The sequence below is a fragment of the Vespa mandarinia genome, chromosome 11 (assembly GCF_050613455.1).
Source record: "Vespa mandarinia isolate Hongniang chromosome 11, ASM5061345v1, whole genome shotgun sequence".
In the NCBI taxonomy this organism is placed as follows: domain Eukaryota; kingdom Metazoa; phylum Arthropoda; class Insecta; order Hymenoptera; family Vespidae; genus Vespa; species Vespa mandarinia.
Window position 1 is genome coordinate 3,868,014 of NC_140820.1, and position 23,247 is coordinate 3,891,260.

General features: G+C 29.6%; 2 protein-coding genes across 5 annotated transcripts; both read right to left on the reverse strand.

Moving 5' to 3' along the window:
• Positions 1-368: 368 nt before the first annotated feature.
• On the reverse strand, positions 369-11,341 carry LOC118441464 (protein croquemort). Its single transcript, XM_035865888.2, has 10 exons — positions 11,150-11,341; positions 7,104-7,431; positions 6,090-6,256; positions 4,545-4,689; positions 4,273-4,476; positions 3,526-3,737; positions 2,554-2,968; positions 2,234-2,307; positions 1,916-2,126; positions 369-1,789 (listed from the first exon to the last, which is right to left on the reverse strand). Exons 2-10 carry the CDS (start codon positions 7,218-7,220, stop codon positions 1,658-1,660), a joined length of 1,677 nt encoding a protein of 558 aa, XP_035721781.1. The 5' UTR covers positions 7,221-7,431; positions 11,150-11,341; the 3' UTR covers positions 369-1,657.
• Positions 11,342-15,092: 3,751 nt separating this feature from the next.
• bdl (borderless) lies at positions 15,093-22,811 on the reverse strand. 4 transcript variants are annotated; one of them, XM_085660342.1, is made up of 12 exons: positions 22,018-22,811; positions 21,427-21,569; positions 19,415-19,643; positions 18,035-18,201; positions 17,700-17,844; positions 17,347-17,621; positions 16,840-16,974; positions 16,480-16,739; positions 16,195-16,370; positions 16,080-16,121; positions 15,824-16,006; positions 15,093-15,710 (listed from the first exon to the last, which is right to left on the reverse strand). In XM_085660342.1, exons 1-12 carry the CDS (start codon positions 22,073-22,075, stop codon positions 15,484-15,486), a joined length of 2,040 nt encoding a protein of 679 aa, XP_085516468.1. In that variant the 5' UTR covers positions 22,076-22,811; the 3' UTR covers positions 15,093-15,483. The 4 variants fall into 4 exon arrangements, with proteins under 4 accessions (XP_085516468.1, XP_085516469.1, XP_035721778.1 ...); XM_085660343.1 differs by lacking the exon at positions 22,018-22,811 and adding an exon at positions 21,655-21,778 and having other exon boundaries at positions 15,094-15,710; positions 16,080-16,124; XM_035865885.2 differs by having other exon boundaries at positions 15,096-15,710; positions 16,080-16,124; positions 22,018-22,806.
• Positions 22,812-23,247: the final 436 nt, after the last annotated feature.

A 23,247-nucleotide genomic window follows, 5' to 3' on the forward strand; every position in this document is an offset into this window, starting at 1 on the left:
ATTTACATAGATATATAGAAGTAATCTACTCTGTCAACTGCGAATAAGTTGTTCAAGGAGTTACTCTAATGATCGATCGTAGGTAACGATATAGCAAAAAAATTTTTTCACATTTTTTTCTCTGTAATTTTCACGAAACAAAACGAAACTAAACAGATAATTTGATGATATAATAAAAATGATAGATTTTTTTTTTTTTTTATTAACATTTAAAACGAATTACAAAAATTTATGAATATTTTTTATGAGTTTTCCAAGAAAGATGACTCAAACAGAAACATTACACCTTATCATATACAGCAGTGATATGCAAATTGTTTGTATTATGTTATTTTCTTTAACCATGATTTTTTTTTTATACAAAAATTCACACATATGATACCGAAAATTTTATACTTACATTAGTAAAAATACAGAGATATTAAATTAATTATATTTTAATTGAATGTAAAAAAGACAAAAAAAAAATAAAAAAAGAAGAAATGAAATTATTCTTATGCACAAAATTTAGGACAACGTCGCAAGCTTTAATAACATTTATTCTTTTGTACCTTCTTTACGCGATATTTCATTACAGTTTGTACACCTTTGATATATAATATGATTGCACTACACCATAGATATGAACATTTCATTCAATCGTTTCCATCTATCTAATAAAAATAAGTATTAATATTAAAAAAGTATAGTCTTAACCATTGTATATTATGGACTACTAAAAAAATGTTTGGCACAATTTTTCAGATTCTTTAACGTGTCATGTATTAATTTTATGATGAAGAAAATATCATGATTTATCAGACAAATCTATCAAATTATTACTTTTATTAAAATGATATTATTAATAATATCCATTTCATTATTATTTTAACAAAATTTATAAGAACAAGATACGATTATAATATAAAAATCTATTATGCGATCGATTAATCTTCATTAATAACCTATATAAATCCTTCTATTACATATATATTTTTTAATATCGAATTTTAGAAAATGCATTTTTAATATTGAAATCTAGAAAATATTTTGTTAGAACATTTATAAGTCTTTAGAAATTCCATATAGGAAATAATATTCGAAACATAACATTGCCTTTCTATTTTTCTCGTTTTTCTTTAGTTAAAAATATAATTATTACAATTAAAACAATTTACACAGCTGTCAGTCTTAAATTCTATCATTTTATGATTTCGATCAATTAATTTCTATGTTAGGAATGTATTCAAATGTGAGGAGTTTATCGTCTTTACATTATTTGTAAAATCCTCGTTCAAAGGAAATGAAAAGAAAATGAATCTCATTGGCCTTAAAGAATGTAAATGTTCGACGATGGAAAGATATTTTTCTGAAATTCAAAATTCTTTTCCTTTTTCGTCTACTCTCCACATTCTTTCTCATAAAAGTATAAAAATATTTGACTATGTATATATATATATATATATATACATATATATATATATTTATATACTTTTCCGATTCAAATGAGGACGGTAATTCTTCGATAAGGATAAACTTTCCTATCGGTCAATTAAATCGACCTCGATCAAAAAGCTACCTTCGAAACATATTAGACGGATCTTCGATAATTGACCGTAAAATTCGCCCAAGATTGGCACAAGTACAACTTGTTGGCGGAGAAAAATATGGAAGCCCTTCAATAGAGTTTTGGATACAATCGACGATCACTTCTAACGTGACTGTCTTCATCGTGATTCGGTTTATCTATGTAAATCGATTCTGCAGTCTTTTCCGAAGAAATATTTGTGATATTCAATTTCAGTTGTTCCTGTAAAATACGATAAAGTTAGATTAATCATTATGAGATTAATAAAAAAACAAAAAAACAAAAACAAAAAAAAAATTGATATTCTATATCAAGTTAATATTAATTAATTAGTTATAAATCACTCACGTGATTTTTGTGAATTCTTTTCATGATGTGATATATGAAAATAGAGATAAGTATTAACATTCCCAGTATCATTATGATCACACCAATGTAGAAAAACAAGCTTGATATTAGAAGGAAATATTTCAGATCGGAAGCCAATTCTTTAGGAATGTTCACCTTCATAGAGAACCAGAATATAGGAAAGTATGTCTTGGGGACGTTATTGAAAAGCCTGGAAAAGAGATGTAAAGTTGATGAAATATTCTTAATCGTCGTTCAATCAAATCGATTAACTTTCAAACGATTTCATTTTTCATTATAGTTTAAAAGATTACTTACGATACGATTTGCGACGGTTGAAGGAGTACATTAATTTGCAATCTAGCCGCTACTTCTAAAGGAATTCCCGTCGTCTGGAAGATTGAAAAATAACTCTTCAGCAATAATATATTATTAGTTATTATTATAAAAGAATTTTTTGCAATCAATTTAAACGTTAATTGATTTTACTTTGAAATATCTATTTATGAATCTTATCTATCAAGATAACGAATGATAATAATTGAACACCTGCATTTTAATAAAATAAACATTTCTATATATGTACATATTAAATCTTTTGATAAAGATTAACTGATTGATTAAATGAAAGAACTTACGGGTTCTAAAGTAATGTAGAAATTGTGATCTTTTTCCTTAGGGTTCATCCCTATGACCTGTTTGCTTAGAATAGGGTCAGCTTTATAAAAATGAGGAAGACTGACGAAGACCGGTGCCCCGTAACGACAGGCAGTTATATTTATTAAACCGCTGGGATTACATTCGCCGTTGCAATAACAGTTGCTAAGATTTACTAGGTCGGGATCATCGTTGTCCTCGGGCATCTGCGTAACTTCCATCGAGTGTTCTGACTCAAAGAAATTCTCAGTCGTGGTTGTTCGCTCAAAATATTTTGCCTGGTTGTGAGGATAACGCCTTCTTGTTTTGTTTCCTAAAGTTTTCTCACCCAGAACATATTGATTGCCCTCGATTTCCATGTACGTGGTCTTTTTTTCAAATTCGTATAACAATGATCTGTTGATATAAAAAATTAGCATTAGATTATCGTGAAATATTAATAAAAAATGAAGAAAAAGTATTACTTTATTAACATTATCTTTTTATATTTTTTTCTGACAAAAAAATTCCCTACACACATTCCAATAGTTTAAATTTAAAAAGAAAATAAAATTTAAAGAGCCATGGACATGACCGTACTCTAACCACAAAGGCATATATAGGTATCTTAAGTTCATATATATGTGTTAAATAAATGAGATTATAGATCGATCCTATTATAGTCACGTCGCGAAGGTTAATATACACGAAGTGTATAAAGTCTATAGGGGTTTTCTCAATGTGATTTGTTATCCGAGAAATATTAAGTAAATTTGTCTGTATCATTAGTAAAGTACATGCTTTTAAAAAAAATTGCTCGACTTTAAAATATAAAAGTACTATATCGAGCAATGTCTGCTACAATGTATTTATCAGTTCAAATTTCTATCTAATAAATTTTTTAATTTCTTAAGCATATAAATTCTCAATGCAGAAAACTTTGAAAAATTTTAAGTAAATAAAAATTCTCTTACCTGCATATATCCGAACTAAACAAATTGATCTCGTCTTCATTTTGATACGGAGGCCAAAATTCACCAGCGCTTCCTTCGATTATATTGCAAGGAGTTTTAAAATACTTTATGGTATCCTTGTAATTCCAATTTCTCAAAACACCTAAATTACTGATATTGCTATTACCAGTATCCATGTTGAAGTGACCATCAAATTCTGATGAACCGTTTCTCTGAAAAATTAAACAAATTTAAGTATCCATGTTGAAGTGACCATCAAATTCTGATGAACCGTTTCTCTGAAAAATTTAAACAAATTTACTATCATCAAAGATCATTTTTTCGAATCGCAACAAATAACGAGGAAAGGCATAAGGAAACAACAAATATATAACGCATTTCATAGTAGAATCTTAAATTAGCCGACCATTGATGTTGCATGCACGACGCAACAAATTAATACATAATATGCCCCCATTGCTTTTCATTCGTTATTCAACGTAGACGTGACCCGCTTCGTACAGTAGCAATTTAAGTCTTGACTTGCGAATAATTTACCATCGTCTATAATTCCATTACCACGCGACCATTACCATCAAAAAGGTTCTCCAAATAAAATAAACAATATCCAAATGATCGAATATTATTTTTCTCATCTTAAGAAATTTCATAATAAATTCCGATCGACATAATTTGTTATGTTAGACGTATTAATGTTATAAGTTATTATAGTTATGTGTTAATGTAATTTTGTATATTATATCATACCATATAAAACCAACCGAAGCGATCAAAGGGTGGCACCTCATCAGCAACGGCGACTTTTCCCATATTAATTATTGTGTCCTCGTAACCAGTGAATAATAGCTCGCCCACCGTCTTTGTTACACTTAAATTTGATTTTGAGCTAAGAATGTAGGAGAAGGTATTTTGCATGAAATAAGACCAGTATCGTATTTTGTGCGTAGCCGACTGAAACAGATTGATTAATTTTTTTTACATTAATTCTAAAATATAAGAAATAGAACAAGATTACTCACCACTGCGACAACATTGAGTTGTGTTATATTATCTTGTAATGTTCCATTAGAGCGTTCTTGATCAAAGTACCACCATCGTTGTTGAAAATAACTAACAGTGTCATTCTCAGGATGAAACGTAATATTTACTTTCTGTCTTACCTCTCTGTAACATGATATCGTAATATATTCATCGTTTAATGATCCGTTGCAATAAATTTTTTTCCTTTACTTTTTAATTATGATCGGTAAAAAGAAATAGAAAAAAATAGAAAATGGATACAAATTATTATTCTGAATATTTTATAACAATCTATAAGATACAATTAAATTATTATAAGAAAACATTGTCCTTTCAATGATTTTGGTAATTCCTTTTTTTCATGAATATTCTAATAAAAAAATAAATTTAGATTATCTAATACTTAATAAGTATGTACATTTATAATAAATTATACATAAGGTAATAAGTAAACAACGTTTATATTTGTAATGTTAGATGATGCAAGGACAAAAAGAAGTACAAAAAATATATTTTCTTTTTTGTACTATTATTTATACAGATATGTAAATAATTCTTATTATTGTATTTTCAAACTAATTTAACACATATACATCTTATGTATCTAATAACCGTTTGGAGAAGTATTATCTTTGTTGTGTAATCATTGGAAGTTTTCTTTGCCCGCTGAGAAGTTTAAGGAATGGCGTACCAGATGGAAGAGAGAACATTTACAGGAGGGAGAATTCTATTTCTATTTTTGACAGAAACGAGTGCTTGAAATAGAAGATCATTGTACCTATAGAGATATACTTTGTTCTTTGAATGGATCATTTGATAACACGTATTGTTCTAATCTCTTATGTGTCTGTGAAACATTTTACGTATAAAATGTCGTAAGACAATAATTTGTTAAAGATTATTTATCATTTTTAATAATATTAATACATTTTATTTCAATTATAATTAAGAACATTAGTGATCTGGAAGATAAGAGATGACAAAGAGTCCTTTCGTTAATAAAAATATTACGGTAAGTTTTTATACAGACAAGAAAGTCATCAATTAAACAATTAATTAATATAGTATCGCCTACACACTACTTTATCATTTGGCTAAATGGTTTTATTGTTCATTAAAATGTCATTCTATAAGGTTAAGTATTTCTTATTTATCGTTATTAGATTTTCTATTAGTATATACATATGTAACGCTTAATTAGAATAATTTTTTGATCAAATCTCATCTCGTAAAATTTAATCGTAGGTACTTTTACATACGTCGTTATATAATTATTTTTAATCTCATAATAAATTAAATAAACTAAACCAACATAAATTCGAACAACAAAGATAAATAGTAATTTTTTATTACGATTAAATAATACATAAATAACTGATAATGTGTTTTTATATAATAATGTTTTGTTATCTACGTTACGTGATCCAGATAGAAGAATTAATATGTTTCATTTATAATTTCATTTAATATCTTTCATCAGTTTCTTTAATCGTAGATATTTTATTAACTTATCTTGACGATAATTGTGATTTTTTAATACTCACATAAAGCTGTACGGACCGACTTGAACTAGATTCGGTTTCTTTTCGGGTATAGTTATTTCTTCTGGATTCGTCCAATTAAAGAAATAAATGTTTAAATACATATGCGGCAGACTACTCGTATCCTTCCATATATTGAAGCTCTTTGAATCTTCGGAAAATACCAATTCCTATAAAAATTGTATAATATTACGTATATTCTGGTTAGCAGCATGGATATTATGTGTAACAGATGCGAATCGTTAATAATTTTAAATATGAAATAATATTAGAATGTTAAGATTAAGAACATTATTGAGTCAATATGTCATGGATGTAACATTGATATACTTATACAGATTGAACTCTATCGTTCTTCAAATATCGAATAATGCAATGTATATTGCCATTTTGCATAATTTAGATACTTTATGATAAATACTATTTGTAACATACTGACCGATAAAATAAAATATAGATTATCTCTTCTAATGGTATTAATTTATTTTCGATTACATAAAAACCAATACTTGGATGATTTAATGAACATTTTTAATTTACCATATTAAGCATATTGTAAAGTCGATTAAGATAATTTTTTATTGATATGATCTTATTTATGAACGAAATAAGTACTTGTTATCACATATTATTAGAATTACATCTTTATTTATATCAGAGTTATATCTTCAAAAAGGATGATATTAACAAAATAAAAAAAGGTGTACATACGTTAGTATTGATTATCATATGATACATTACTATGGATATTTTATGTAATCAAATAATCAAACGACTCTGTGCCTTCATATTACTTTTTTGAGAATCTTTGGAATTTACAAAAAATTTTATGAAAGACAACGATGCTCAAGAAAAATATTCGTACTTTTAATTTATTAGTAAAAAAGATCGATTATGAATGAATAATTATAAAAGGTAAAAGAAAGAAGAAAAAAAGGAAAAAGCGAAGAACTCCTAATGAATAATTATATCTTATACTTTTTGTTAAAGAAAAAAAAAAGTTGAAGAGTGGTTTACCTTTTTAAGAATTTGATCAAAGATGGTCGACGAAAAAAAAGACAAAAAGGCTCCCAAAATAATTAAGAGTCCTCCAGCAATTCCAAAACTGACCGATTTATTAATCCAAGGCATCATTTCGATAACGATGACGACGACAACGATGACGACGACGACGTATAGTAAATTTTAACGTTCACTATTTCTCGTCTTCTCAGCATGTGCACCCTGAACTCAATGACCGTCGGTCTCCTTCTCGATTACCTCTCTCACTTCACCCCGTTGCTTTTCCGCTTGCTGATTCACACTACTGCTGACCGAGCTATTACTCTCACTGCTCTTTGGGTCTCTGAAAGATAAAGTCATATCTAATCTATTCACTCATCAATGGTATTATGTCTTTCATCTTCTGATTTTATTATATATATATATATATATATATATATATATATATATATAATGTTTATATATATATAATGTTTTCTTCGTATTTACAGAATATTTACGCAATATTCGCAAGATCCGAAGAAGTTACACTAGCGAAGTATCTTTAGAAAATATAAAAATCATGTCATCTAGTTCATATAATTTTAATGATAGTATACATACATTATATATTATTTATAATGATTTATGTAAAATCACGCAGTTTGCTGTAATTATTGTAATGATTTATTATAGAATGCAACATAAGACGATAATCATTTTTGTAAAATACCTTAAAGAAAAAGATCGTTACATCTAAACGTATAATTCTTTGAAATCGACCAGTCAGCAAACCTAAATGAAATATTACGTTATTACGTACTAAGCTTCTGATAGATTTATTATAGTAGCTATTTGTGACAGTCAATTGTTGAAACAGATTATATAAGTCATTGTTAAAGCTTCCTTCCGAATTCTGCCAGAAGAGTGTTTGGCAATCTGAAATTCCTGAATTTAATTATGGCCCGATCATGTCATTACCGTGTACATTTGTTTGTTTCTTTCGATTCGTTTCATTAATTGTACTATTTGTATTTATAATTTTCCATACTAAAAGTATTTTGTCGGCATGAATATTGATTAAAATATTAAAATTATAGCAGCATGTAAAAAATGGATCCATTAAAGATCATACATCAAAAGGAAATACAGTGATCAATCTGTTTCTTTGTGCCTAATAAAAAAATTTATATATTCGACCCGAGTATTCTGATTTGAGAGAGATGAGAAAGAGAGAGAAAGAGAGAGAGAGAGAGAGAGAGAGAGAGAGAGAGAGAGAGAATGCAAACATTCATAATTACACTAACTCAAGTTTCCACGAGTAATAGACACTAAGTTCACAGCCAGAATCACTGAGAAGAAAAACAACTATATATCAATCATTGATACATAATTGTAACAATTGTGATATGCTGATTATACGTATATCTCTTTTCTTCTTGTTATTTTTACTTTCTTTCTCTCTCTCTCTCTCTCTCTCTCTTTCGATCACTCTCTCCACCTTCCCCTATTACTTCATGATTTTCACTATCTTTCTCTTTCTCCGTCTTTCTCCTGCACTTTATCATTCTTAATCATTCATCATAATTAGACTTTTTAATGATATTGCCCACATTTCTGCAGAAAGATTTCATTAATTTGTCAGATTTCTCTAATTGAAAAAAATAAGCTATATAAATAAGATGAAATCTTTTTGACAGATGAACTTCAATAGTATCAAATATAATAGTGTAAAATAAAAATATCAGCTCGTATTGATACTTTAAGATTTGCTTCGACTTTTGCCTTACATTTTGTAAGAATATAAAATCCATGATAAATAAATCTTTTATAATTTATGGGGATATAATTTGTATAATATATAAAAATAAATATAAGGAATAAATATAAATTATGATAGCGATCAGAATGAATATTTATTTTTTTTTTCTTATTTTTCTCTTGCAAACAATTTATGATCTAGCCATTCCTTTCTCATTTATGGAGATATTGTACTTTTTGATAAAATAGAGAGAGAGAGAAAGAGAGAGAGAGAGAATGATTACTTATCTCTATCAGCAATATTGTTATGTATATTTCTAATTTTCTTTTAATTTTTTCATATTTGTTTTCACTTTTTCTGTTAAAGAAACTCATGTCATTTGCCCCTTCTTATCTTCGTCCTATATGATATTATGTATTGTTGTTTTTCCTTCAATGATTATAAATAAATAAAAAGGGGAAAGGTCATTCATTCATTATTCTTACTTGAGTTTCTTTTATAGATTGTCGGGAAATTCTCTGAGAAAAATTTTTTGTTTTATGAAATGAAGATATTAATAGTTTGAATAAATTTTTTTAATCAATCATGATAGATTTTTCATTAATTAATGAATTTTTTCTTCAAGATTTATATTCATTATATTTTTTTTTAATCGGAGCTGAAAACTAATTAATGAATAAATTTATATAACATGATCAACACTTGAATTATATAAGCTCGGTTAATAAATCGATTGATTATGTAAATATAATAATTTAATATAAAATAACTCTGCTAGTATTAAATCATGTTTAAAAAGATATAAAAAAAAGAATAAATAAATAAATAAATCCAGGGTTTTTTTTTGATCGGACTTTGTTTGTTCATTCAAGATCAATTGGTATTTTACGTGATTAATTTTCTGTCAATTAAATACTTCTTTCGATGAATCTAAAAAATAAACTTCTTATTATATAAACTTTTAAGTTATATTATAAACTTTAAAAAGAATAAATAAAATGTATTATAATAAATAAAATGTATTCCAATCGTTAACATCATTAATAAAAGTTATTGAGTAATTACTATTGATTGTTAAGAGAATAGAATTAGTTCAGTTTGTTATTTGTCATGAAAGGAAAATAAAATTATAATATTTATTTAAAGAAAGTATCTTATAGCAAATAGTGATTTAAAAAAAAAAGTGATTTATTGTAACATTAAGTAAGCAAAAACAAAGGATAAATTTTTTTGAATATCGATATTCATTATCAATTGATGATGATTCAACTATTTTGATACAGAACATAGTATTATACAATAATGTAACACTTTTTAATTTTTATAAAAAAAATTACGGAGATAATAATGATAATAAATCGAAAGATCGTAATTTATTTTTTTCGAATCTTATGAATATGTGATGCATTAAAGATGACGTAAAAGCAATTTTCTCTTTCGATTAATTTTATTCTAACTATAAAAAATGGTTTTACTTATAATGACCTCTGCAGATAGGAAATAATCGGTGAATTTACGATTCTCATGTAAATATCATTAAATATTAATAGCTTTAACGAGTATGTTATTTCTTATAAATCAATTTAGATTCATAAAATGTTTTATTCGTGTATTGAGTACATGAAAAAAATATTTTAATTCTTTTCTTTTTTTTTTTAATTTTAAAATTCATATCATAAACTTGGAAAAATATATTTAAATATTATATATGCTACGTAATGTATATATATACTACATTACACTGAAAAATATCAAAATATCTATTCCTTGTGGTGTGATGGTGTGATAAGAAAATATACAAGTGAGATAAAAAAAAGATCAACCGTAGTTTCTACGTCTTCTCTCTATAATTTTCAAGTTTCTTCTATTTTTATCATTTCTATCGGATTTATGTTAGAATGTAAATGTCTTTAGCTGTACGTGTTATAAGATTATACAACGAAACTCAATATCTCGTCAACGTTTTTTAAAATCTGTTTCATTTTTCCGACGATGCAATTGAAACTGCTGATGCAATATATATATATATATATATATATATATATATATATTCAATATATATATATATATATATATATATATATATTAAAATCGCTTAGATATTTAATTTATTTGTTTTATTATGCTCTATTTAAGATAAATGTTTCGAAGTGTTTCAAATGAGAAAAGTCGACGTAAACTTGATGATAGAATTACAAAATTATTTTATCTACTCTCAATCTTATCAAATAATAAGAAAAATATATATCATTATGAAATATTAATCATTCTTATAAAATAATAAAACGAACGATATGTTAGTCACTTTATCAAATATCACCTTAATAAATCCGTTTGTAAATAAGCTTCACTTTGAAGAGTATCCAATCGTATCACTTTTGAAAGTAGATGATAAGAAAAGAAATGTTTTGGTATGTATGTACAATAAGTGTTTTAATGACCGAATTCTCTTTCTTAATACGACGCGTCGTCCGTTGCGTCTACAACTGGCGAGCGCTATGGATCAACAGGCTATGTCTAACAGCTTTATCGGTTACGTCCCCTCCACAAGGTATCTCCCTCATTTCTTGTGTCTCTTACTCGCAACCCCACATGTTTCACATCTTCTCTCTTCGTTTCCCCTCTCTTTGATGAGCTTCAACCCTCCTATCACGTTCAAGTCTCTTTTCTCATTTTTGACCGGTTTTGGAATATATCATTTGAATTATTCGATTAGATTGGTGAGTCTTCTTCTTTATATTGTATTATTATATTAGTATAATATAATATATCTATATTATATTATTATTATTATTATTATTATTATTATTATTATTATTATTATTGTTATTATTCCATTCATTTCTTTTTCTACTGGAAACTGCCAAATTGTTTTTACTTTTTCACTTCTTTACTAATTATTGATAATAATTACTGTTCAATTGTATTTTTTATTTTGTATAATGAAAGATAGTAAAATTATGCAGACATAATGAGTTTTTAAAAATATAAGGATAAGTAATATTTATGATTAATTATATAAATATACAATGAGGCAATCGTGAAAACAAGAAAATCTTTTTTCTATTTCGCAATATTCATGTTGATTAAATAGTCAACCGATAAGATTTTTTTGGTCTATCACGTTTTCCTTTTATAGCATATCCAACTTTTTTATTCAATGTACATATATTATTGGAAAAACATATGTTTATTACAATCCTTGAGAATTAAATGCTTTTCATATATAAAGAACATGAAAATTCATTTTTCTGCGTAAGTTAATGTCTTTGATAAATGAAAGATAAAAAGTAAGAAAGAAAAGAGAATTAAGGGAAATTATCAAGTCATTTGGAAAATTTGAAAGAAAGCATAACAAAAAAAAGCAGTTTGTAGTAAAGAGAAAAAGAATCGATTTTACTTTGAGTTCTACACTGCTGTTTACAAAAAAGATACAGTAAGGATTTCAGAATTTTATCTCCTTCTGTTAGTTACTTATCTAGAGGAAGAGAGATAGAAACATTGAGAAAGGTCACACCCACACAAAGATCATTCGTTCCGTTCCACTTTTCCCATATTTCTAAAAAGAAATTTTTTCTTTTACTCATATGCTAATCATATTATATCGTAACTATTTCTAACAAATTTTATCATTGAATAATCAAATTTTTGTTTACACTTATCATTTTTTTTTTTGCAGCACGTGAATATTTGTGACCTGATGAAATAAAAAAAAAAAAAAAAAAAAAAAAGAAAAAAATTTATAATACACCTTTCCTATGTATAATACATATTTCCTTATTTTTCTCCATTTACGTTTTCAAAAAGAAAAAAAAAGTTAATAAAAAAGAAAAAAAAAAGCATCTGCATTTACGTTATCAACCAGAAAAAGAAAGTTAACAAAAAAAAAAAAAGAAAATAAAAACATCTGCTTTGTTCCTCTTCTAATCTTTTTTTAATTTTAATTCTGACGAAATAAACATATGAATAAAAGATTACTCGTGTTATAAAATTTCGAGTCGATATTTTTCAAGACAATTAGTTTCTTCATTCAAGACAACTAGTTAGTCAAGTTTTTTAATATATCATTATTTTTTTTTCTTTTTAATAGAGAAAAAAACGAAGATGCATTGTAATAGCATACGTGTCGAACGATTGTGAAAGCATGACTAAAAGGAGAAGTTCATTGTAATGTGAGTCACACGATAGGTTCGAGAAAAGAGAGAAAGAGAGAGGAAGCTCTCAGGTAGTAAGCCTCTGAAGTGCCTCGATTCCCTCCATCCCTCTACTGCTTTTTCACCGTCTTCATCTATCTCTATTTATTTTACGAATAGACGCCTTCGACGTCTTCGTTTTGTTTCGTATTCGTGTTCGTTGAACGAATCTCATGGTTTTCTGTCCCTCCTAAGTTTTAGGTTGCATCTAATTAGCTTATATATATTACATTACATAACTGGAGTCAATCTTTGATCAACGTTCAATGTTCAAGAATTATTGATTTGAAAAGAAAAAAACTAAAGAAAAAAAAAAAAAAAAAAAAAAACAAAATAAAAAAGAAAAATTAAAGTCAAAATGCAAAATGATTTTAAACGATGAAGATACGACAAACGTAATTTTGTTTTTTTCTTTCTCGAAGCCTCTAACGTGGATATAAATAGGATTAAAATTATATACTTCGCACCGTTGAATATTTCAATGTGTCATGGAGGATTTGTTCTAAGCGAAAAGACGCAAGAGAGGAGAAATCGAGCATGCCAGGAAGCTCAGAAATTTCAGACAAGTCTTTTAATTCAAGCAGACATGTTTATCAAAAATTTAGGCCATGCATAATTTTCAAAGGTATCATTAGTGAAAGATAAAATTGACTTTTTCGCATTTATTCTATCGCTTTGTCTAAGTTCGCGATCAATGGATTGTAGGGAACTAAAAAAAAAAAAAAAAAAAAAATAAGATGCCATTATTAAATTAACTAAGTAGATTATGTGATTCGAATAAATTATTTGAAGTTAACTGTATCGACGTTTAAACTTGAACGTACCTATATTGTAAATTACAGGTTCAAATTATGTTATTCGTAAGCAGCGTTCAATTTGAAGGGAAGCTCGAACAAAAAGAAACAAAGAACGTCTGAATGTCGTACCATGCACCAATCGTACCATCGTACTCGTAGACAAGACGGTAAGGCGCGAGGACGCGATGGAATCCATTAATTCACTCAGCAAATTTGTTGCTCGAAGCTGCCACTCGAAGAGCCTTGACTGGGCGTTTACCCACTATAAATCGGTTGAGCACGTGGCGTTCGTTTGGATCGGCAGGAAGACCTCGTTTAATTGTCCACAATGCCTTAGACCGCACGAAACCAGCTCGTTATTAAAGAGAATATTAAGGGACATCAACTCTCTAAATAAACTCTTTTTAAAGAGTACTAAAATTCTTTCCAATAAAATTTCTATTTGTATTTCATACAAAGTTGAAGTTATTAATAAAATTATCAAAGAATCTATTCGAACTTATTTAAGATGTTCCTCTTCATTTTTCGTTTAATTTTATCCTCAAGCACGACGTTGATCGTGTGTGATAATTTGTCGCATTACAATTTTCTGGATCACCGAGTATGAATGTCGAGATATGAGAAATTATCACGTAGACACGTTTATTTTATGAGACCACCCTCTAATATTTCATTATATTGGAAAAAAGCGTACGTTTGTCATAAGCCTTGTGACTAAATGATTCAGAGGTATTCCATGATGACACATTGCTTGAAATTAATAATTATAATGATATTAATTATAATAGAATTAATGAAAACATTTATAAGAAACATCTATCAACGATTATTTGCTTCTTCTTTATAATTAATTATTATCTATGAATTTAATTATCTATAATATTTTTACAAAATGACTTCGTTTTATGATAAGAAGACATATCTACTCCATGCATATTCAAAAATAATTAAATCTACCGTGTATAGTGATTTTTATATTTTATTTACAATAGAAAAATTTACTAACGAATATTTATAATCTAAATCTAGGAAATTGTCATCGACTATTGTCGCATAACGATACTACGTTTGGAAAATTCATCAATATATCTATAATATTTATAATAAACCTAAATGAATACTAGAGATAATTGAAACTATATGATAATCAAAAAAAAAAAAAATGAAGTTTGTCAAACTGACACACGTTTTTAAACAAATTATAAAATTAATTAAACGATAACGAGATAATTCTATTGAATGATTCAAATGTTATACAACATGCTATTAATATAAGAAAGCTTTTCGCGATATTTAATATATGAATATAATTAATAATATAAGAAAATCATATAACATAACAATTCGCTTTATCTCTATACTTTTATTATTCTTTTTTGTTAGTTAGATATCTATATCAAAATCCAGATAATTATATTACAATAATTTATCTAATCTTTCCTGGTAAATATTTTCCTGGTAAAGAATACATCTAATCCAATGTATTTGTCACTAAAGGAACCTTTAGATGTTTTCCTCCTTCCAAATTTTACTTGAGACAACTGCGATAATAAAAATACGATTAGACGAGATAATAAATGCTTGATGCTTTCGAATAATGCATTCACACTGGCGAACTGAGCTTCAAAATCTATTTGGGTTAACGTCGTCTCATTAATAAGTTTTCACTTTTCATTAGTGGATGTTCGACAAAATCTCTTTCTGGCCCACCAAACTGCTGCCAAAGTAGCCGCTAAAAATCCAATACCAGCAACGATGCCCATAGAAATTGCTCTATTTCTACGATATGCTGGTACTTCTAAACTGATACGCCCGCTAATAGCTTCATCGTCTGAAAGTGACATCGCTGCTACCTCGAAAGTATATTGACTTTCTTCTTCTAACGTTTTCACTGTAATTAGAGAAAAAAATGAGAGAGAAAGAGAGAGAGAGAGAGAGAGAGAGAGAGAGAGAGAGAGAGAGAATTAATAATTCATAATTTTAAACTTAAATTCAAGCTTTTACCTAAATAATAAGTGTCCGTTGTTTCGGATCTTCCATATAAATGTTGTGCTGGGCCTCTAAACCATCTTACGACATAGAGCCTAACTTGACCTCTACCTTCGGATGGTGGTTCCCAAGTGACAAGATAACCCTCTACTGTCGCTTGAACTCTTACATTACGAGGTGGGCCCATTTTTTCTTCCTCTGGATTCAAAAAAAAAAATTCGCGTGAGAATAGATATCGGTCTTTGTCATCATAATTTCAACTTTTACAAACCTAATGGACTACGAAATTCTGACGCTGAATTTTGATCGATGGCTGCTGCAATAAATAAACTCAATAGATTTAAAATTCAAATAACGTCAGATCGTTGACAATTTTTCAAACTTACTTGGTTTTGTAAATACCCGAAGTGCCTTGCTAAACATTCCATCGCCGTGTTTGTCTTGACTCAAAACCATGAACTCGTATTCTCTACCAGGATGCAAATTATTCACCGTAGCTTCTGTGATCTTACGCGAAAGTATCTTCATGGTACGCCATTCTGACATATCGGTAGGTCTATACCTATTTTTTAAAGAGAAATGAAATTTTCTCTTTATCCTTCTTTTAATCTTTTTTTTTTTATTTTTTTTTTATTTTTTTTTTTTTCAAAAGAATATAATTCTTTTATTACCAGACGGAATATTCCATCTTTGGTCTAACGTAGCCAGGTACCCACGTCAAGGTTACCGCATTTTTACTACTATTGGCACTGAGATTATAGGGTGCTCTAGGTGGAATATTCAAAACCATTAATTCTGTATCAGCTACTACTGTTGCTGCTTCATTGCTAGCTGCACATTGATACAATCCACGATCTTGTTCTTGAATTCTTTCGATGGTCAAGTTGCCACCTGTTATAATTGTCCTATCACGTGGCAGTGGTGAGCCATCCTTCAAATAATAAGAACATTTTTGTGAATCATTATTGACACACATCATTTAATCACAATGTTGTACACTTCAAAAAAGAGAATTATGCTGTTATACGTACTTTGTACCATGCTATTGTAGGTCGATGACTTTGATCACCATCACTGGCATCACATGGAATCTCTAAACTCTCGCCTAATTTTCTCATATACAAATGTTGCGGCGTGACCGTGAAAACAGGTGGTCTTTGGACAACCTACGATTTTAAAGTTTAGATTTTATTTGAAGATAAAATTTTTGAAAGAAATTTATCTAAATTTCCATCTAAAAGATGGAACAAGTGTTTTAAATTTTACGACGATGCACGTTAGACTTATTTGTTAGTCCAGAAGTGCTGGTAACTCTAGGGATGCACAATTGAAGAATAAAAGAGCGTTTAATGTTGATCGTCAATTGGTCAATGGTCTCTCTAGTAAACGTTGTCACGTTGTCTTTTACACATAACTATGTTGACTCGACGTACTCGAATGAAAAAATTGATTTAATCTTATTCAATATACTGTTAGCAGTTCAAGTTTAAGGACGAGCTTAATTGAAATCATATAATTAATATTGATATAATACTAACGACATTGATTGCAGGACTAGGTCCTTCGGTACCCAGATCATTATAAGGCGTACAACTGTAACTTCCGGAATGCGTTTCGTCTACTTTGCTAAAATAAAGAGATCCATTTCTTCTGTAGAAAACACCTTGAACATTGTAAGGATCGAAGAGGAATCCGTCCTTTTCCCAACGAAGATTCGTCAGCGGTGGATTAGCTCTAAAATGACAGTCCAAAAGGGCCGGCTTTCCATAGGGAAGATAAACTTCTCTAGGCGCGTAAATGACCTTTGCCTTATCTAAAATGAAGAAGATAAGATATAAAGACATTTAACATCATTAAAATCTTTCAAGGCACAAGAACCAAGAGAAATTACATTGAACGTTGAGAAAGGCCGAGGCATTCTGTTGATTCCCATTCCAACCGGTCACCCCACAAGTGTATTCTCCAAGGTCACTCATTAAAGTTGACTTTATTACCAACGTTCCGTTTTCTTTGATGGAAGCTCTTCTCTCGAGATCCTTTAGATTAAAAAAAATAATTTGATAATTTTTGCCAAAAACTCGTAGAAAAAAGAATTGATAAAATAGAATTTTTGTCACAGCTTAATATTGCAATATCGAATATTTTTTTGTTTGTTTTTTTTTTTTTTGCTTTTCCAAAATTTTTAACAAATAGAAAATGTCTTAAGTAATAAGATTTTCAACTCACCTTTACTTGCGAGATCTCTATACTTTCGTGAAACCAGGTTACGGTAGAAGAATTATCTTTGACAACGCAATCGAATGAAACTGGCTCGCCCTCCATAACGGATTTGTTGACGGGCGGCGTCGTGAAGAGGGTCTCACCTGGAACATTTGTCGGAAGCGGCGACACACCTGGATTGAACGATTTAACAAGGTCTGCCCAGTGTTTGTTTGTTAATTGCAGGCCGGATTATAATCTTTTTTATTTTATTATTTTTTTTTTTTTGCTAATGGATCATCAACGTTCTCTTGCGAAAAAGCACGTTAACGCGTTTCTTCTATAGGAATTAATAGTATTATCTTGTTGGTAATTGGACGTGCAAATTTATTGATATTATTAGCATTTGTTAAAATCTTGCGCGTCAACCAGAGTTCAAAAGCCGGATGCACGTGAACTGTAGAATGATGCAATTGTATTTAATCGATCAACGAGAAAATAATCTGCTTTGTGATCCATTATATGATTTTCGATAGATCGAGGAAAAGGGTGTGTTTTTTGTTCGAACGAATCTGTACTTGTTCTGGAATGAATATAATACAATGTATGCCTAGTACTATTGTTCGACATATTATATTCCTTTTTCATATGTTAAAAGATAGACATCTTTTGTTACTATAGTTTAGCAGTTTAATTCGTAAAATAAAAAAAAAAAATTAATTTAAGTTTAAAGATGAATATTTTAGGAAATGTACAAATCTGAAAAGTTTTCTTTAACATCATATCGTTACTAACAATTGAAAAATAACCCACACACGTAGTAATTCAGAGCCTCTCAAGTCATCCAGTGGATAATTTAATATGCTGAAACCAGAACTCTGCTTGGATTAATTAGTACAGTCGTCGCTCGTAACGTGAGAAGTTTTACACTTGTCACGAAATATTCAAAAATAAAAGAAGAGAATTGAGAAAAAGTACGATTTATAATTTGTCTCTATTTATTTTCAGAAAAATTCTCATTTAAAATTTTTAATCATATATCCGTATTTCCGTTGAGCGAATAAAGTTAATAAAAAAATATCGAATTAGTTTAGTCAGTTTATATTGAACGAAATTAATAGACCGAAAGAACGGAGTGCCATTTTTTTTTATTGTCCAAAAAGGCTGAGTAAGGAATGTTGAAAAAGCTCACACCCAGTTCGTTGGTTAGGTAGATCGGTTAGACAAAATAGCCTGACCTCGATTAGGTCTTCACGGTTAGTTCAGTTCAGTAACACGTTTTACCCACGATTTAGGTTAATATATCCTTCAGCTTTAGCAAGGTAGAGCGAACGAGGAACGAATTAATCGAGTTAGTAAATCCAATAATTATTTATGATAGAAACGAAAGGAACGTATTGTCCTTACCATCGATGGCCAGATGAAACCAGGTGCCATTTTTTCTTGAATTAGGTGTTCTGTTTGGAAAGATAACGCGACATTCGTACCAGCCCTGATCGCTCTCTCTGATGTTGGTGAGATTGATGCTGCCCTGACCATATCCGCGAGATAACGAGTCCTCCAGCAAGTGTATGCGTCCTCGATAACGAGGATCCAACGTCATCTCTTCATCATACCACGAGAAGACACCGTGACCCTGAAAAATCGAGTGACGAAGTCGATCGACTTGAGAACAATTCCAAGAAAAGAATTCTCGGGACGCGTTAGTTTTATTTCTTGGTCAAATGATATTTATTAGCCGACCTAGATTACTCTTTCGCATAGTTTTTATTTCATCATGAAATTTAGATAGACAGTTGTCACGAGCAATGTCGCCTTTAACATTATTCGAACTGAAAAATGGGAAAAGGAGGTTTGAAGAAAACGAAAATTGCAATGTGTAACAGGATAGTAATTGTAACGATGATCTTTAACAACCTCCGTCATTTTGTAGAGGAAAACGCTCACGCGATTCTTCATAAAAGCGTAACGCGTGTCTAAGAATGAAATGCTCATTAATTATTAAAGAGAACATAATTATCTTTAGCTAATCACGTATTATTCTCGAGATTTAACTTTGAAGGTCTTCAGATGAGAAAGAAAAAGATGTGTCTAGACAAATCTAAGTTCCGGAAAAGGCTAAAGGTTCGCGTTAACGTGACTTAGGGTAGCATGACTGAAACAAGGCTGGCAAAAACAGTGCTAATCGTCCCTAATCGTTTGACAATGCGTTAACAGTGACCCACTGGTTGGACCCCTCATGTCGCGAACTCGCACTGACTAAATATAATGCAGCCTTGTGTCCCGTACTCCAATTACTCCGATAAGGATAGAGAGAAAGAGAGAGAGAGAGAGAGAGAGAGAGAGAGAGAGAGAGAGAGAGAGAGAGAGAGGGAAAGAGAGCACCTGTTTTGCATACGCATCAGCAAACCAATCGGGTTAAGTTCCACTTGATTTTATGTTCCAGCCATGTGACAACGCACAATATGTTTCCGTTGTCCGATTCTCATTCTCTCCCGACGCGTAGGTCGTAACGTCCTTTAACGAAATACGAACCGGAAAAATCAGCAAGTCTCAATCGTGTTCGATTGAGGTTGTTATTTTAACGGTATTCCAATGATTGTACTTCGATGATTGCTTGAGAAATTACGATGTCGACAAATGTCATACTAAGACATGACAAGATCATCTACCGAACAAATTCATATAATATATGTATGTAATAAGACGTATAAATATATTTCATAACCACGACGTGTTTCATATTTTTTCGACGAGGACAGATATATTGCATAACGAAATGAAATCGAAACTAGCTTGGTATTAAGGTTCCCACGACGATTCAACGATATTATCGAAGTGGTTATCTATATCGAAGAAATTGAATAACCTGCCTTAAGTTACCAAACCGAATGTTCCATCTCTATAGATTTTTCCTTTTTTTGTTTTTTATTTTATTTTATAAACATAATCAATTTATTAATGAAGCTGATTTTCTTACGATTATATTGATGTTTTTTTTTTTTAATACGATTGTAAAATATACTGATATCGACACCAAAGTGCAGAAGTAGTTACGTTCGAACATCGTTATCGTCATCCCTTACTAACCACAAACCGCATCACGAAGAAAAATAATTATATATCCATTGGATAACGCTTCAATATCGTACTCAAATTGATATCATTTACAATTATTATATAAAAGGGTCGGTAAATTTTGAATATCATTTGAGCGAAACGATTTAAAATTCGTAATTTTATATCGTTTATATTTCAAAAAGTTGAAATAATATCAGTTCGATTTCTATCAATGAAACGATAGAATAAATATTTATAAATAATCGGTTTATCGATTCTCCGATAAAATGTATTACGTACAAACGCAACGGAGTTTTACTACATATTCTAACGCGGAAATATTTCATTTAAACACTTACATCACGATTCCACTGAAGAATATACGGGATCGGTGTCTCGTGCGGAAAGTCAAGATCACAATTAAATACCACGTATTCTCCAACACCCGCCGTCAAATAATTCGGTTCTGTTTCTTCCTCCAATATCAAGCCGTAGTTAAATACTGTAATGAGAAAAAAGTAAACGAAATAGAAAGAAAGAAAGGAAAAAAAAAAAGAAAGAAAAGAAAAAGAAAGAAATTGTATTACGCGTTCCATTAAGAGTATCCACGAATCGTTTCGATCGAATTAGCACAGGAACAAGTTTAACTAATAATGATACTTGAAATCAATTGTAAACGAGCTCTCCTTACGTATTTAACGAAAAAATCATCGATACTCGTTCCTCTTGATATGATCTAATTGTTCTAAAACGATTAAGTTTTAAAACGATGATGTATAAATAAAAGATAAATCAAATTGTATAAGAAAAAGAGTTTTTAAATTATTTTAATGAGAAATGTCTTGATAAAATCGTGAAACTTGTTTATCTTGACGATAGTGCCTCATGATTTTGAAATCAATCGAAAACAATTGAGAGAGATTCTAATCTAGAAATGAAATGGTGATTACCTTGGCAAAATACGAGCAAAGGTGGCAGCAGTTCGAGAAAGCTTCGGGAGCCGGTCATTCTCGTAGATCGAGCGACGTTATCCTTTCACAAACTCATGGATTCGTTTTTTTTTTTCAGGTATTCTTCGAAAGGATTCTTTGCTTTTGATTACATACAAACTTCGTTGCACCTAAATAACAGCGATTAGGGATGAACGCGAAAAGATAAAACACATTCGTTATCACCCACACTAATTAAGATTTCGTACACGCGAATCGTTCGAAAGCACGTGACACTTTCACGATCGCTTTATCATTTTCCTTCACTTCCTATTCTTCTTCTTTTTTGTTTTTTTTCTTTTTTGTTTCTTGTTTTTTTTTTTTTTTTTTTTCTTAATTCTTTGTTATCACTGTTTTACAAACAATAGATCATGTTTTTCCTCATATCTTTATAATTAATTTATGAAAAGAAACAGTAAATCACTGCTCGTTCCAAAAGATTTTCCCGAATTTGTCTTCTTGAATAAAACGTTTGACGAGCTTAACGTTGATCGAGTGTCTGTGAACACGACTGAACTACGTCTACCAGCGAGAGTAGCCTCGGTCTATTCCGAGCGGATACGAGAGTAGTCGGACTTACGAGGAGGTGTCGCGAGGAGGAGCTTGGACATTCGAGAGAAGCCTATGGGATTCTACGTTTATTCGAGCGCGCTTCAACTCTCGTGAAAAAATCCTTTTAATATATTTCATATGCTAATAGGAATAAAAGATTGGATGTGGGAGAATCAATGATTACGTCAACATTTTTGTCGATTTGAACAAATTTCATAACGATATATAAATTCAAGAAAACTATCATGATTAAAATATCAGATTATTAAGGATAAAATATCAATTGAAATTGATTTAATTAATTCTTTTTTTTATAAAGTTTACTTTTTAAAACGGTCTTATGGGATTTATATTTGATATTTTTAACTCGTATCATTTATATTAAAACTCATTAAATTCAACTCTTTGTACATGTGTTTTTTTTGAAAAAATAATTAAAAAAATGAATATTTTCAATGAATCTTATTCAAGAGTCAAGGTTACACTGGGGTCTTCCTTTAATCTTATCGCGTCTCATAGAATGTATTCATCCGAATAACAAACGCGTGCTCTTTTATATTGAACAGAAGAAGAACGAAATAAGCATTCAGTAAGGCTCTGATCCTTAAGTCGACGCTTGGCTTTTGAGTAGAGATCTTC

What these genes read in the sequence shown, in the direction of transcription:
- LOC118441464 (XM_035865888.2), bottom strand. Translation starts at nt 7,220, where the DNA reads ATGATGCCTTGGATTAATAAATCGGTCAGTTTTGGAATTGCTGGAGGA. An exon ending in CAACCGTCGCAAATCGTATC is followed by an intron (nt 2,127 to 2,233) that starts GTAAGTAATCTT and finishes TCTCTTTTCCAG; the next exon opens with GCTTTTCAATAACGTCCCCA. An exon ending in AAAGAATTCACAAAAATCAC is followed by an intron (nt 1,790 to 1,915) that starts GTGAGTGATTTA and finishes CGTATTTTACAG; the next exon opens with GAACAACTGAAATTGAATAT.
- bdl (XM_035865885.2), bottom strand. Translation starts at nt 22,075, where the DNA reads ATGACCGGCTCCCGAAGCTTTCTCGAACTGCTGCCACCTTTGCTCGTA. An exon ending in TTCTTCAGTGGAATCGTGAT is followed by an intron (nt 19,644 to 21,426) that starts GTAAGTGTTTAA and finishes TCGATTTTTCAG; the next exon opens with GGTCACGGTGTCTTCTCGTG. An exon ending in GTTTCATCTGGCCATCGATG is followed by an intron (nt 18,202 to 19,414) that starts GTAAGGACAATA and finishes CGTTCAATCCAG; the next exon opens with GTGTGTCGCCGCTTCCGACA.